The sequence below is a fragment of the Lagopus leucura genome, unplaced genomic scaffold (genome assembly GCF_019238085.1).
Source record: "Lagopus leucura isolate 7727_CA_CO unplaced genomic scaffold, USGS_WTPT01 142-17_obj-0_obj, whole genome shotgun sequence".
Lineage (NCBI taxonomy): Eukaryota > Metazoa > Chordata > Aves > Galliformes > Phasianidae > Lagopus > Lagopus leucura.
This window is the reverse complement of record NW_024962854.1, coordinates 664-17,261: the sequence shown is the minus strand read 5'-3', so window position 1 is coordinate 17,261 and position 16,598 is coordinate 664. Positions and strand designations below refer to the sequence as shown.

The 16,598-nt window shown below is 50.8% G+C and overlaps 2 protein-coding genes across 2 annotated transcripts in view; one reads left to right on the top strand and one right to left on the bottom strand.

Annotated features, from left to right (window-relative positions):
• The window catches only part of BCL9L (BCL9 like), a 42,202-nt gene extending 35,893 nt beyond the window's left edge, over positions 1–6,309 (top strand). Inside the window, exons 7-8 of the mRNA XM_042890987.1 lie at positions 516–782; positions 1,816–6,309. Coding sequence (XP_042746921.1) covers positions 516–782; positions 1,816–2,975 — 1,427 coding nt within the window. The 3' untranslated portion in view covers positions 2,976–6,309. The remainder of the gene's footprint in view (positions 1–515; positions 783–1,815) is intronic.
• Positions 6,310–9,150: 2,841 nt separating this feature from the next.
• On the bottom strand, positions 9,151–15,364 carry CXCR5 (C-X-C motif chemokine receptor 5). Its single transcript, XM_042890988.1, has 2 exons — positions 14,353–15,364; positions 9,151–10,552 (listed from the first exon to the last, which is right to left on the bottom strand). Exons 1-2 carry the CDS (start codon positions 14,389–14,391, stop codon positions 9,476–9,478), a joined length of 1,116 nt encoding a protein of 371 aa, XP_042746922.1. The 5' UTR covers positions 14,392–15,364; the 3' UTR covers positions 9,151–9,475.
• Positions 15,365–16,598: the final 1,234 nt, after the last annotated feature.

The window sequence follows — 16,598 nt, the reverse complement described above, 5'->3', positions numbered from 1 at the left end:
ACAGTCAGCAGAGATGTCAGGCACAAGCCTGGATAAGTGCTACCTGCAGGACTTGGGGTGGATGCCATGGAAGTGATGTACTGGAACGATGCAAGAATTATATTTGTTGTGGTCTGTGTTTGCATTCTGCCACCCCTTTGCTAGGCCATTTTTCCCCCATGTCTGCATGGTCTCCCAGGAGTGGGGAGACACTCGTGCCTAATTTTTGAGGAGTACTTTTTTTTTCCCTAGGGGTCCCAATAAGGGCTTTTTTGAATAATCTGAAAGGCAAATGGTGCAGCCTATAGTTTAGCTCGTGCTCTGTGATACAGGTAGAAAAAGATGTGTCTTGAGTTGGAAAGTCATGGGCAGTTTGAAGTGGAAGTCCATCACAGTGCTGGAGTGTGAGCCTCCTCAGAGTCCTGAGGACTTGCCAGCTGTTTGGCAGCTACTGTAAGGAGGGAACAGGGCTGCTGTCTGACAGGAAGAGCTGCTAAGTATGTGCAGTGCTAAGCTGTGCTCTCTCTTGCTTGCAGGTTCTCTCCCTTCTGGGCCCAGGAGTAGTTCTTCTGCACCAGCCAGCAACCAACCAGCCTCTAGCACCATGAACCCCAACATGCCTTTTACTTCCTCTCCAGATCCATCCCCCTCCCAGAACCCCCTTTCTCTGATGATGTCTCAGATGTCCAAGTACGCCATGCCCAGCTCCACACCACTCTACCACAATGCCATCAAAACCATTGCCACCTCTGACGACGAGCTGCTGCCAGACAGGCCTATGCTTCCACCTGGAAGTATGGCAGGTATGTGCCTGTAGGGCTGGGCTGCTGTGTTGGTGTGTTCCCTCATCAGCTTCCTTCTCAAACAGCTGAAATTTGCCCTTGTTTGTTGGCTCACCTCTCCACACTGTGTCCATCAGCTTTTGGCTTGTCTGTGCTGTCTGGATGGACATCACCCAGTCTGGCATGCTTCTCCCACGAGCTCTGGAAGCTTTCAAAACATCTTTGACCCAGTGTGGACGTGTTGACCCTGGGTTTTCACTGCAGATAGAGAGATCTCAGGCCCAGGATGAGGCAGAAGGCCGCTGCTTGGAACCTGCAGTGGGAGAGGGATGCTCAGAGCAGGGCTTGGGAGCCTGGTGGCTTTCAGTGGAGCCCACGTGCCTGCACAAGCAGGGCTGTATCTCAGCAGAGTTGTGATTTCAGTAAGCGACAGCCAGATACGCTTTGCTAGCTGGTGGCACTGATGAAGACAGCAAGGCAAATGATTGCCTTCTGTGCTCGGTATGAAGGGGAAGGGGAATTCCAGCAGGCTGTACCACTTGATGCTGGGGTTTGCAGCTATTTGATAAATGTTTTCGGTGGTTTTCAAAGTGAAAAATCAACTTGTTGACTCTTTGATTGCTAAGGAGTCATTTGGTTTGGCCACGAACATGCAAATGCACGTACTGCCTTCCAAACAGAGCCTTTTTGTGAACAGTTTGCTCTGCTGTACTGATGAGCCTGTTTGTCCCTCCTGGATAGCATTTGTGTTGGGATGCTGGCACTTCTGTCTTGTTCCTCCTTGCCACTCAGCAGTGTGTGATCACAGGAGGAGCTGTGCTAAAGGGTCACTCCTCTGTGCGGAGTTGCAGTGAGCAAAACTGGAATCGTTCTGTGCTGTTTGTGGGCTTGGGGAGCTGAATTTCGGAGCTCTTCTGTTGGATGTTGATGCTTTGCAAGTCCTTCTTGCGTCCCCTTCCTTGGAGCTCAGGGCTTTCTGAGCAGTGGGTCCCAGCGGGCTCCACAGGGTGGAGGTCTGTGGGCAGAATTAACCCTTCTCCTTTCCTCTCCTTAGGTGTGACAGGGAATCAAACGAATCAGCTGCACTTAAACTCCGTGGGACCTGGATCCTCCCAGAGCCCCATGGGAATCAACCTGCCTGGTCAGCAGCCTCTTTCCCACGAACCACCCCCTACTTCTATGATGTCCTCCCCAAACCCGCTAGGCTCCAACATTCCTATGCACCCGAGTGCGCCGGGGCCGGGGGTGCCCCCCCAGAACCCCATGATGCTGCCCCCAGGGCCCCAGGACTCGCTGAACCAGCAGTGCGGCCCCGTGCCCAACAGTTCACAGATGATTCCTTCCAACCAGCTCGTGTTCCCCCGCATGCAGCAACCCCACAACGCCATGCAGTCTCCTGCAGGAAGCATGCCCATGGCCCCTGGTGGGGCAGGTGGCCCTGGCATGCAGCAGCATTTCCCACCGGGAATGTCACTGCCACCCGAGGACCTTCCTACCCAGCAGCCCGGCCAGATGCCTCCTCAGCAGCACATGATGGGCAAGAACATCCCTCCTCGGATCGGCGAGCCCTACCCAGCCGTGCTCCCCGGGGTGGCATCGGTACTGAACGATCCTGAGCTCAGTGAGGTCATCCGGCCCACGCCCACAGGCATCCCCGAGTTTGACCTCTCCAGGATCATCCCATCAGAAAAGCCAAGCAGCACCTTGCAGTATTTCCCCAAGAGTGACAGCCAAGCACCCAAATCGCAGCCTTCCAACCTCCACCTCATGAACCTGCAGAACATGATGGCCGATCAGCCCCCCGTGAGGCCAGGTATGAATGCCCCCAGCCTTCCGGGGCAGCAGGGCGTGCAGAGGGGACTTGGCATGCCCATGTGCCATCCTGGACAAGTGCCCATGCTGGGCAGGACAGGCATACCGCCCCAGCAAGGCATGATGGGCAACAGCATGCATCAGGGCATGATGTCTCCGCAGCAGAGCCTGATGGCCCAGCAGAATTTCATGCTGATGCAGGCCAAGCAGAGAAGCATGTCTGTGTCGGGGGAGATGTATGCCCAGACAGGACACATCATGTCACCTCAGGGCTCTCTCATGGGACCCCCACCGCAGCAGAACCTAATGGTCACGCACCAGATGAGGCAGAGGAGCGTCTCCCTGGACAGCCAAATGAGTTACATCCCCGGGCCGGGGAACATGGCTAACCTGCCTTTCTAAAGCATGGGCCTGATTGTACAGATGTTTTTAAACCTTTCGTTGGGGGCGGGTTGGGGGCCGACGCCAGAGGAGGACACCAAGTGGGATGCTTTTCATATCGGATTTGCCTCTATACAGAAAACCAGATGTGCAGTAAACTTGATGTGAATTGGGTTTGGTTTTGTTTTTGTTTTTGTTTTTTTCTTTTTTCCTTTCTTTTTTGGGGGGAAGGAGAGGGTGGAGGGACTGGGAGTGGGGCTGTTAATTTTGAACCCTGTGTGGTGGCCGGGGACTTCCAGACCCTGTGGCAGTTTATTATTTTCCTCCTTCAAATGTTTTTCTTTCCTTGTTTTTGTTTAGTTCTTTGTTTGTTTGTTTTGTCATTTTGTTTCCTTCTCTCTCCCTTTTTTTCCTTTTAAGCAACCAAACTGTGTAAGAGGGTTTTGGGAACTAGCTGTAAATAGGTCGCTGAGAAAGGCAAAACTTGTGCTGGTTTTTAATTGTTCTGTATTTCTGTGTTTTAATAGAAGCCTCAAAACATGTTTAAGAAAAAAAAAAAAAAAAAGAAAAAAAATGCTAAAGGCAACAGTGTACAAGGATTGAAAGCTTTCCTTGGTGGGCCAGGAGGATCCTCCAGGGTGTGCAGGGCGTTGGGAGATCCCATCGTAGAGCGACTCTTGGTGTTGCAGTGATTTGCTCGTGCAGTGTGTTCGGCTCCATGCAGATCTCAGGCCCCTGTGGAGGCTGAGCTGGGCACGAGAACACAGCCGGTGGCTGAGGACCGTTGGGCAGGTCAGAGCTGTGGCCCCGGCCACTGGAACAGTGCTCACTTGGCTGCAGCTCCTTAGGATGCAGCTGTCACTGCTGCTTTGGCCATGAAAGGGAGGATGCCAGCCAGCTGACACAGGCAGCAATGATCCAGGCTCTGTTGGTAATCACATGCTGGGCCTGAAGGTCTCCATCAGCTGTGTTGTCTCTGGGCCTTCCCTTTCCCTTCAGTGCAGGGCGGTGTGTAGGGATGGAGAGACTCTGAGCTGAGCTGGAACTTTCATTCTTGTGCTTCCAGGAGGGGCTAGCTGGAACCCTGCTCTTTTGCAGCCTTTTTACACCAGTCCTTTACCACCCATCACCCTCCATGACCATGCCACATCCCCTCTCCCTCTGCTGTCAGTTGGTCTCCCAGGTCTTCCTTCCTCACACTGCCCTCCTCCAGGCTTTCACAGGGGTCTCCTGCTCCTCCTTGCCCTGAGCTCTCTGCAGCAGCCCTGTCCTGCTGCACTGGGAGGCACTGCTGTTGAAGATCATAGAACGGCTCAGGTTGGAGGGGAACTCAAAGCCGTGGGCAGGGCTGCCCCCCAGCAGCTCAGCCTGCCCAGGGCGCCATCCCACCTGGCCTTGAGTGCCTGCAGGGTGCTGTCCCTGTGTGCAATGCTGCACTTCTGAATCAGAGCTGTGTTGTGCGATGCCAGCTGCGTGCCACGAGCCGTCCACAGGCTGCCCTAAGTTTCTGATAGAAGAGGCTGAGGTTCTTATTCCCAGGCTCTGGTGGAAGCTGTTTGAACAACTCAGGCTTTTCTGGATGTGCTTCACCCTTCCCATCCTCCATTTTGTAAGGTCTTCCTGCACGCAGCACTGGTGTTCTTTCCTGTGTTTGTTCTCTGAAGGGGCTGTAGGATTAAGCTTGTGCCCTTCTGCACTCATGGGGTCTCTGGATCTCTGCAGGACCCCATTCCAGCATGGTGTACCCCATGGGTATCCCACTGTGAACTCAGGGCATTTGATTGCCACATGAACACCAGTTGGAGGATTATCTCTGCAAAGCCAGACTTTGCTTACTACCTCTCTTGTAGCAGCGCTCACTTTTCCCTGTTAGATACCACAGAAGAAAAGGGAGATTGTCAAGTAGGGAGGGAATGGCAGAACTTCGTGTCATCTTGCAAGCTGCTAGAAAAAGCTGTTCGATGCTGAAATGTCAACCTGTGGCTGTGTTGATCAGATCTGTAACGAGATGTAGCCACATAATCTAATCTAATGAGGAATACCTTGAGCCAATGGGATATTTTGTAGAAAGCAGTACGAGGGTGGAAGTGCAGCTCTGGATTTCAGAAAGGACTTCACTCTGCTCTCATGCTTTGTGCTGTTTGCAATCTGACTGAGCATCATTTTAAAGGAACAAAGTGCTCACCCCTGCCTTGGCATTTAGAGCAGAGAGGAATAGGGCTAACTTAACCCAGGGCTAAGTCAGCGTGCTTTGGACCTGATGTTGTAGCTGTTTGAGTTCTCCATCCTTTCAGGGTGTGCATTTCAGCATTTCACGTGGGAGGATGTGGCTTGAACGTATGCAGCTTTTTCTCAACTTGAGTGGCCTGAATGGCTGTGGCTTCTCTTCGCTGCACCTCGGGGTGTTGGCTGCCAGTATTTGCTTGTAGACATCCAAACGCCACTGCCAGCCCCCTGCCCTGCTCATCACCCACCAGCTAGTCTCAGTTAATTTTAAGCCATACTCTGTTCTGTTCAAGGAAAGTTTTTGTTGGTCTGTTCTGTTGGCCCCGTTGAGATCTCTGCCCGCCGGTACGTTCCCTGCAGACCCTGGGCAGCCTGACAGCAGGAGGGAGACCTGTCCTCCAGTGATAACTAAGAAGTAAAGCCTTTCAACTCAGCAGGCCTGTATACAAAAGGGAAATCCTGGCATTCTTTCAGAGCTGCGGACTTGCAGAGCAGCAGTCAGGGCTCTTCTGCAAAATCGTGCTGCCCTAAAGCCAGCCCTACCCTGACTGCTGTGATGGGTGAACTGTGGGGAGAGGAGGTGCTGTGGAGCACCTCTGCCTGGACGTTGCTCCCAGCTGTGCCCGAGAGCAGCACTGACCCTGTCAGGCCGGGGCAGATTGCCTTCAGCTGGTTGCCCGCTGCTGTGAGCTGTGTCTGTTCTCATGTCTCGTAGTTTGTTGCTCAGCATCTCAGCTTGAGTTCTGTGTACTGACTCCACCTAATCACAGCAAAAGGTTTGCCCATGTTTTAACCATGACGTTGCAATGTTTTTTCAGCTCCAAAAAGTAATCATTGGGAAACAGCATTTTTCAGTCCAATAATCAAGCACCTGGAATTAGCTTTCACATTGAGGTAATGGTGACTGACCTGTTCTCTATCATCCCATGGAGAAACTTCCCCAGTCATTTTGTACCATTATATAAATATATATATAAATATAAATATATAAATACAATATGTGAAGACATCTTATTGGTTTTTATTTGAAACAATTTTTAGGCTTGTTTTTGGGTATCTGTGCTGCCTGTAATGTATTGACCTGTTTTATAGGTGCCTTTTTATTAAAAAGACAAATTTCAAAACCTGACCTCTTGCCTCTCGTCCGTGGTCTGTGTGATGTCCTGCAGGGTTGTTCACCGCAGCTGGAGCTTCCCTGCTGGGAAATTGTGCTCTCAGCAGTCAGCAGGAGGTGCTTCCCATAGTCTGCATGGAGTGGATGGCCCGACCGCGCAGCTCGCTGTGGTTCCTTGTCCTAAGGAGGATTTTGCTGCCTAAGTCGGGGCTGTGCTGTTCTGTCCCATCCTCTGCTGTACCACCAGTAGTGTCCAACCTTTTGGCTTCCCTGGGCTGCATGTCCATAAGTCACTCTGAAAGTAATGCCTCCTATATATTTCCATGTAAACTGCAGTTGATACAGTGAGCACAGTAACACTGCTTGACAGAGCAAATTTCAGCTACAACATGCTATTTTTCCAACACAGTCCCTACTATGAGCTATGCATTCTGCTTGGTCTCCAGAAACATTCACCAAGCGTCAGTGGGTGCCATTTTTTCTGCGTGGAGGAATTCCATTCCACACCTTTGCTTCATCCACACTTCCGTGTCAGACACCATTGTGTCCGACTGCCCCTCTGCTGCCATCTGTCACACAGCAACAACATGCAGTGGATCTTGGTGGGAAGGTTCCACCTCTACTGCTGCACCACCAGCATCCACCTCTGATGTGGTGGGCTGACATCATAAAACAGGAGGCATTACTTTCAGAGCAGCCCTCATAGAATACAGGACGTAGTCAATGTATGTAAGTAACGAAGCTTATTTTAATCTTTAATGTTTTTATTAAAATGGTAAAAAGGGCAACAAAGCCATCAGACTAGTGGGATATGTGACCTTGTTGTGAAGCTAAGGCACCACTGTGGTTTGGGGCAGCGGTCTCACAGTGTTGGTCAGAGATTTTCAATGAAATATTTCTCTTCTTTCTGTGCTTCATCTCTGAACGTGGCTGCTCACAAACGTCTGTGCTGCCAAAGCCCCACGGCCTGGTCTCAGCCCACGGAGCGGTGTGGGGCAGAGCTGCCACCACGATGTGGGGCTGTGTGTCGGACATGGCTGCTCTCGCCTCTGTGGCTTGAAGCAGCTCTTCTTCAACTGCTGTCAGTGAGAAACAGCCTCATTTTCCTCTGTTCCCTGCTGCTGCGGATCCCATCCAGCGCTGTTTGAGCACACCTGCTCCCAGCCACCCCTCCTGGGCAGCGGTGGGTGACGGTGTGGGGCCCAGCTGCGAGCACTGGGGCATCATTGTGAGGACGCAGGTCCTCTTCTTGATAAGGAAAATGAAACCCTGCGTGAGTCACAGCGAGCTGCACGAGGGCGGGTGGGGAGCCCCAGCTCTGCAGCACTCCCAGGCACGCGTTCATTCATGCATTCACTGGCTTTGTGCACGCTCTGCTGCCTGTCACGGCCCCACGGCCGCTGTGTGGGGCAGGGTGCTCTGCTAAAACTCCCCAGTGACGTCCCCTGGGCATCACGGGGAATAGGAAGCAGCATGCTGCTGTAGGAGATGCTCTGCAGGGCTGGGCCGGGCCCTGGGGGATTGTTCATTCTGTGAATGCCTTACACTTCAGGAGTTGTCAGGACAGACCTGTAAGCAGCTCATTCAGAACCTCTGCCTGAGCTGGGATAGTCTGACCTGACCCACTCTGTGATGCCTGCTGTCTGCAGGGTGACAAGATATGGTGAGGATATGGTGATTTAGACACAAAAATGCCTCCTGCAGTGGCAACACTGGTATTGTGCCAACTAAGCATAAGCAGTGAGGTGAGCAGAACAGCAGATTGTAATGTGTTCCAGTGGTTGGGGTCATTCTCGTATGACAGTGTGTGTGTGACTGTCATTAAGTGGAGGCCAAAGCAATGCTTGGCTAATGAGAAAAATGTAAGGAAGCAACCCTGTGTACCTGCTGATATGTTTCTCTGACAAGACTTAGTAGGAAGCAGCAAGCTGCACAAGTCTGTTGGGGCTGCCCTGCATGCCAGCTTGCAGTGCCATCATTAACGATGGTATAAAGCTGCCACTGTTGTTTTGGATCAGTTGCTGATGTTGCTGGATGCCCATGGTGCAGGGATTTTCTATGTGAACCTGGATATTGGATGCACCCCATGCCCAAAGGCCCTGTGTGTGCAGGTGGAGCAAGGATATCTGAAAGCACGGTTCTAAGCAAAATGCAGCACTGCCTCTCAGCCCACTGAAAACAAACAGAACTGATACAAATTAGGTCGTCTCCTATGTTTTACCGTACTGTGGGGCAGAATGCACAAAGCGATGTACAAGGAGCTGCAAAAGGAAAAAGGGGAAAAAAAAAACAAACAAAAAAGGTTACACCTTCAGCCTCACAGAGATGTGTGGTTCATTTTCTCCGTGCTCAGTCACAAGACTGAGCCATCTGTTCAGACAGTCATCTTTAAAAGACAGCTTTTGCATACTCAGGCATTTGCTTTAGCAAGTCGCTCGCTGTTGCTGTGAACAAATCAAGTGAACAGGGAAGGATGTGGCTGATGTCAGGAGAGGAATTTGCAGCAGTCAAACTCGAGTCCAAGGCCTCCTGGGGTGAGCTGTGCTGGGAAAAGCAATGTGCTGTGACTGGATGGCAGGATGTCATGCAGCAGGAGGAGCAATATTCCATCCACAGACCGTGTGGCCTTTGTCACTGGGATGAGCTCTGGGTACCCTGATGGTCTTACCCGCATCTCTTGCTCTAGCTACCATGGCAATTGTCCCCCACTGCTTCCTTTGGGCATGTCTTCAGTGACGTGAGCAGGTGAGATGGGAACCTGCTTTGTCCTCTCCTCAGCCCTCACTCACTGATGCAGCTCCACTTCCACTTGGCTGTGCGTTTTTCCTGCCCTCCCCCCCCGCCCCGTGACTCAGTCTTGCATCTGGCTCTGTGCACAGGACTCCTGCAGTCAGTTTGGTGATGGAGTTGTGGCAACAACAGGCTCAACCTGCTTTGGTTCCTCCATCCCTGCCAGAGTGACAATCGGACAGTCGGCATTTGCCAACAGCTGCCAGACAGATTTTGGTACGTATGTAACCAGAAGGAACCACAGAAGCGATGCGGTGGGATTTGGGTGTTAGGTGGCCTTGGTCTCCTAAGGAATGAAGAGAGTGGTGGGGACACTTGTAAAACTTAGGACTGGGACACAGCACATACGCTACTGGGCAGGCCATTTCGGTCCTGCAGCAACCTTTCTGAGTTAGAAAGTGGAGATAGAGGTGGTGTTGTCAGACTCGATTCCACAGCCCTTCCTTGTCACCTCTAGGATCTCTTGTAGCGTCTCCTGGCTCATGCAGCCCAGCTCGTGCAGGATACGGAAGAAGTCATTACGGAACTTGACTCCTATAAAGGCATAAATGATGGGGTTGAGGCAGCAGTGCGTGAAGCCGATGGCCTCTGTCACCATGATGGCGGTGTCCAGCTGGTCCTCCAGCAGGCAGTTCTTGGTGAAGGCTTCTAGCTTGGTAAGGGTGTTCAGAAAGATGACGATGTGGTATGGGCTCCAGCAGAGCAGGAACACACCGGTGACCAGGATGGCTACACGGACAGCTTTCTGCCTTTGCAGGCGCTGGGAATGACACAGAGTGCGGACGATGGCCATGTAGCAGTAACACATGACCAGCAGGGGCATGAAGAAACCCACGCTGTGGTACAGGAAGCGAGTTGCCAGCCACACGTTGTTGCCATGAATCCCAGCCTCTGGAAAATAGCAAATGCTGCGGTTGCTCTCATCTGTCCAGACTTCCATGAAGATGAGATCGGGTAAGGTCAGGAGCAGGGAGGAGAGCCAGATGGCCGTGCAGGTGAGGTGGATGGAGCGAGCTCTGCGCTTGCGGTAGGTGTGGATTGCGTACACGATGGCCAAGTAGCGGTCCACCGCGATGCAGCCCAGCAGCATGCTACTGCAGTAGAAATTGATCTTGTGGACCGCACTGAGGATCTTGCAGAGGAAAGTCCCAAATACCCACCCAGCCAGGCTTTCAACCACGCTGAAGGGGAAGGTGAGCAGCAGTGCCAGGTTGGCCAGGGTGAGGTGGAAGAGGAAGTTTTCTGTGGTTGTTCGAGAGCGTTTGAACCTCTCTAAAATGACAAGGACCAGGGCATTGCCCACAGTTCCCAACACGAACATAAGCAGATAGGCGAGTGGTATGAAGACCTTCCTGAAGGGGTCTCTCTGGTTGCCAACCACAGATGAGGCCGGATTGAAGCAAAAGTAGCCTTCCAAAGAAGGAGTGCTGTTCTCAGCCTCGTAGTAACCGCTCAGCTCCACCTGGCTCTGGAGAACAGAGAGTCTGGTTATAGGAGGGCAGTTTCTGAACACAAGAACCCCATCACCGAAATCTCCCCCTGTGAGGGGCTGCACACTCCCTAATTGTCAGCTAGCACACCTGGGGATACTCTGGCTTCCAGCAGAACCACTTTCAATTCTGTTTTTTGCTGAGCTATTTGCTGGAGGCATTTGATTTTTTACAACACACAGAACTCTTCTCTGACTTTTTTCCCACCTATCTGTAGCACAGCCTGTCCTGCCTGCTGACAGGTACAAAACAACTGGAGGAGTGAATGCATCAGAGGAACTGGGATGCCACAGCTACGAGCATGATTCCAGGAAGGGAAATCTGCTTGCTGGTGAACTCTGTGGTTCTGAATTAATTGCAGTCAAAGCCAGAAACGGAATCTGAAAACACCACTCAACCTTGGGCTGACAGCCGGTAAGGAAAGCATGGCAGAGCTGCTGCAGATGGTGGGCATGCTCTGTCCTCAGGCACTTGGCAGAAACTTGCTGCTAACAAAAGGGCTCAGATGTACACTCAGCACGGGAGGCTTGTGGCAAGCTCAGCCATCACTGACAAAACGGGAAGAGCTTCACAATAGTTGTTTTGCACTCCCCCACCCACAGCCTCTCTGGAGACCAGCCCTGAGACTTCGGCATCAACCACAGAGGAAGTCTTTGCTTGCTGCTTTCATACCTTTCACTGCCAGCTGTGGCTGTTTGCACCTGCTGCGCCTTCACTCGGCAGCCAAAGTTCCCATCTAAAAATACCAGCCCTGCTTTAGACAGCTTTAGAGCTAATTTGGGGGAATTTTTTGCCCTTTCCTCCTCTCCCTGCATGTGCTAAGTCAAGTGACTGCAAGTAACCTCAAGTCCTGCACTGTACCTCGTTAGAAAGGGTGATCGCGTTTATTCTCAGTTAAAAGCCTTCCCCGTGTGATGTGCTGGATGCCTCTGCAAGCAACCTTCTCAGGTAAGGAGCTGATGTGGCAGTGCTCAACTCAAACTGCTGCACTGCTGAAACCACGTGTGTGACTTCAAGGGGAGCCTGGGGGTGTTGGAGAAGGCGAAGTCTACAGAGCATTACTGAATGTGTGCAAAAGGCTTGGGTGGTCCTCAGGTACTGAAAGGTAGCAGGGTAAGCAATTCCTTGGGGAAAATGTCAAATCATAGGATGGTTTGAGTTGGAAGAGACTCTCAAAGGCCGCCTGGTGCCATTCCCTGCAGCGCACAGGGACACCCAGAGTTCAGCAGTGCTCACAGTCCCGTCCAGCCTGACCTTGGCTCTCTGCTGGCACGGGGCATCTGCCACCTCTCTGAGCAATTTGACACAATGACCAAACTGGGCTGCTCAGGACTTGGAGTGATTATGCTGGAGAATCCCAAGGGGAACAAGTTAGACTGGGTATAGCTTAACTGGAGAGAGGTTGAACAACTCCAGTTTCAAAGGGAAAAATGAAACGATGGGTGGATGGGTGTGCTGGCCAGAATGCTGGAGCTGCAGGTGAGAGATGCGTGTGTTGTTAAAAGGCTTCGGCTGCAGAATGGTTTCCAGTGTCACCCTACAGTCAGAGCTGGAGGTGCAGAGGCCACTATCAGCCACCATCTGATTGCAGATAAGATGGCAGGTAGGGCTCTTACTGTAAGCCACTCGCTGTGGGCAGAGGAAGTGTGAGCAGAGCTGTATCTGAGGCATCCTCTCATGTGCATCTCCGAGCAATGAGTGTGGGTGGGAGCAAGCAGAGATGAGTTGAAGATGAACATGAAAGGATGAAACGTGTGCATCCAGGCTCAGATTGGAAGGGCAGATGACCAGAGCTGCAGGAGATGCACCGAATGCAACAAGCCAAACCTTGTGCTGTGATTGCTCCCTTCAGACTGGAAGCATGTGGCCACCTGACCTGGAAATAGTCCACACATGGCCACCTTCACAAAGGTAGTAACAGCCAGAGCAATTTGTGTGTGTGTTCTGCTGGGGAAACACAAAAGTGAAGTGGGGCCTTTTCCTGAAACTAAGCAGTACAATGCATGCATGCATTTGTGCAATGGGAGGCACGATCCTGTCACATTCAGGGATCCCCTCTATCCCACACTGCAGAGTCACGCAGGCCTCCTCTGCACATCAGCTGCTTTTCTCAGTTCTGCACAACTGCCAGCAGTCAAAACGTTTGCCTGTAGAAGAGCAGCAGCAGTCTGTGTGCTATTAGGGATTTTCCAAGTGACTCATTCCCTTCTAGCCCATCCAGGGCCAGGAGAAGTATCTCGCATTCCCAAAGCCTTATAACAGAAATTGCCCGCATTGGTGCGCAGTTCTGCAAGCTACTGACAGCAATCCTGTTCCTCAGCTCTCTAGGGGCTGAAGGAGAGAAACACATACATAAGAGCATCATGCCATGATGATGCCTGTTTGCCTCTTGAGCCACGTTGGCCCTGTGATAAGAATTGGCCTTCAGTACCAGGGAAGACCACATGGAGATCTCAGTGGTCCTTCCGCAGTGATTTTCTCTGTGTAGCCTGCAGCTAGGGAAGGTTAAGCAGGCAAAGTTTTCTTGCTATGGAGAATTGGGGTCATAACTTTGCAAAGCTTGGTCAGGGCTCCTGCTGCACTTGCTGGGCAATACTGAGATAAATGCCCACTCAGTGCAAACATTCCAATTGTTTTCAGCCTGCATTTGTCCTGTTGGTCAGCTGGTCCTCTCCTGTTAGCGCAGGTTTGTGTCATTGCTTTGTTAGAACAGCACTGAGGCCTTTGCAGATCTCTCTGGACACGCTGTGGATGCAATCACTGCATGTGGCAATGTGCGGCACCCCCAAACCACACGTGGCACTGCTCTGTGTGACCTATGGTCACAGGGAGGAACAAACCCTGTTTGCCATGGATTTTTTATGCTGGATAAATTAGAACAAATAAAAAGGATAGGGGAGGCCCCTTCCCACTCAGTTCTTCTCTTTTTTCCCCGTTGTATATGAAAGAGACAGAAAAATAGGTAAAAATTAAATCTGGCATTTCTCTCCGAGACAGAAAATAAACAAAAACTGAGGTCTGCCGCACAGAGCCACGACATGAAAACAGAAATTCTGAGTTGCAACGTTATAGAATCTGGCTAATGATAGCACTGCTGTGGACTTCCCCTGAGGCAGCACAATGCGCTCTAAAAGGTACAGCTGCTGTCTTTGACCTGCAACCTTAGCGCCGAGAACTACGGGGCAGAATATGCTGTCATCAGTCTCAGAAGAAGTGTCTGCAATTTATCTTCCTCGTTTTCTAATTCCCTTCTCGTAAGTAAAGTATTTCCCTCCCAGTGAAGCCTCGGGCAGCCTGCTCACAGAAGGCAGGCTTTATCCTTACGCTGTGTCCATGCCAACAGCTGTGCTGACAGCAGAGATGAGTTTCCCCATGGAAAATAGGGATAGCTGGGAAGCATTCGGACCAACAGGCAGCACGGAAGAAGATGGCATGGGCCAGGCTGTCCTGGGGAGGCTCTGGCCATTCCCACAGGAGTTGGGGATTTGGGGGTTTCAGCACAGGAACATTTTGCACCCCCTGACTGTCAGTGGTTGCATTGCATTAGCGCTCCACAAACACAACAGTGTCATTTTTAAGTTCCCCCATCCTTCAAGTCCAGAATTAAGGGATATAAAGTCTAATTGCATGGACGTAAGTAATTGCTCAGGTCCTCTTGCTCCTAACAGAAGCCCTAACAGAAGAAGGTGACATTGCAACCAGGTCCTTCAGCCCACCCGCAGCTCTGCCAGCTCTACCCCCTCGTTCTCTCCAACAAGCAAAGCCAGGCCAAACTCACCAAGTCGTAGGTCTCTGATGAGTAGCTGACAGGCCCCATGGTGTCAGGATCTGCCTCTCCTCCAGCAGGTCAGAAAAGTTCTTCTTTTTCGGGGTGGAGTTAGTCATTTAAGTGAGCAGGGAGGGACCCAGCAAGTAACAATACAGTATTTGCAAGGCAAATGAGCTCCAAGTGAAGGGTGACCTATATGTTGTAGAGATTGGCCTCTTGCTTTATCACTTTTTCTTAAGTGTTTTGATTTTCACAGTGAAGCTTGAAAACTCCACATTCCTTTGGCCTGTAACGAGAAGATCCATGAGGTCCATAATTCCATCCTGCAAACCTCCAGCGCTCTTGGCTGCTGCTGTCCTAGTCCAGAGCTACCTGAAAGCTCTGTGCCCCACCAAAATCTCACCAGGTCTGGATGCCCTCTGGAGGTTTGTAACACTTGGCAGACACCATTAATTACATCTGCATCACCTTTATCCTCTGCTGGGGTCTTCCTGGCCTCAGCCTCAGGGACCTACAACCGTTCTCCATCTCCTCCTGCCGCTTCACCCCTTGTTGCACTCATACTGCAGTGCAGACCTTGCTGATGGAAAGCGCTGCCTCAGTGGCTGCCCTGCAGTTCTGGGGAAGGGCAGAGGCTTCTAATGAATTGAGAAGTTAACTCAAAGTTTCTAATTCGAGGAAGGCAGGCACAAGCGTGCTGGAGCCTCTGTTTGAGCAAGAAGCCTGGCAGGAGTCACACCGGTGAGGAAGGGGACATTACTCTGGCAGTCACTATTGGATTTTGTCTCTTCATGGTTCTTAGCAGGAGGCATCTCCCAGGCTGTGAGTCCAGCCCTTAGAAGTGGGCTGGGGATGAACAGGTTTCAGGGAACGCACTCTGAGGTCACAGGCAACAATTTCCCTTGCATGTACATACTGCACTGTGTGATTGCTACCACAGATGAAGCACTGGATCCGTGCGATGCTGTGCTGTTAAATGTAGGAAAAGTGACAGACAGGAAAACATGGACGAAAAATAAGTAGAGATGAAATACAGTTAAATTAAAAACAATGCCATTTTACAGGATACTAGCAGGTAAGTGACCCATAATTGAATAAAACTATAATTAAATTCAACAACAAAATTTGAGGACTGTTTTGGAGCCTGTGCATAGCAGCTCCTGGCTGAACTCTGACATTCTGCTGCAGGTAAATACTCTAGCTGGAGAACTGATTGTACATTATGATGAACAAAAAAGGTTAACTTGTATAAGGTTTCCTGACAGTAAGAAATGAGCTGTACAAAAAGATGACAAAATGCCTTCCTTGAGGATGATCTACTCTGTAACTACCAAGCATTTCAACTGACCGGTTTGACACTATACTGACTTTCTGAGCCAAATCTGTTCTGACTCCTGGATCTTCTCTCTGATGTTTTCAGTCATCTCATTTGTTGTTATCATCACAAATAAAGCTTTGCAAACCCAGTCAGATTTACCCATCTGTTAACTACTGCTGTCATTTGCTTTTTCAAGGTTGGTGCACCAACCTATTTCCTGCATCTCTCTCTGCAAAGCACGATGCCTAGCTCTGCTGAGAGCTGAGGAAAAGCACCCAGGCAGCACAGATGTAGCAGAGACCTCTCCAGCAGTGATTGCTGTGCCCAGCAGCCAGCCAGCAGCACGGCATAGGTGAGATGTTCCCCTGGCAAAGGAAGGCACAAAATCTATCTTCAGGTTCCTGCTTCTCTCGTCATGCACAGAAAGGAAGCTTAAAAAGGAGGACATCGTGTGGGAGAGAGGATGAGAAAGGATTTGGGGAGCCCTCTGCACTGGGATGATGGCTGACATGGCAAGGGGTCTGCAGCAGAGTGAGTGGTCTGGGGGTGAATAACTTAATGAGGCTTGTTTATGGCGAGAATACAAAATAACTACATGAGAAGGGTTCTAGGCATGGCATAGATGATTGTGCTGTCTGTGGCAGAAAATGTGTAATTGCTTTCAAATTAAATGGAATAACTGAAAAAAAAATATATTAAGATTCTCTGCTTCTACCCTCAGTGCATTGCTGGAGGTTGGACTCCATTTGGAACCACTCAGCCCCATCCAGACTTTGCAAAGAAAAACAGCCCCAGAAGAAGTGAATTCATTCTCATCTATTCTGGAAAGCAGAACAGCAGCATACGCTGCGTACACGTTGGTTTTGAGGGTAGAGATAAAACAATGATCTAAAACTGGTGGATGTGAGGAACAAGGAGAAAAATAAACACCATGAGA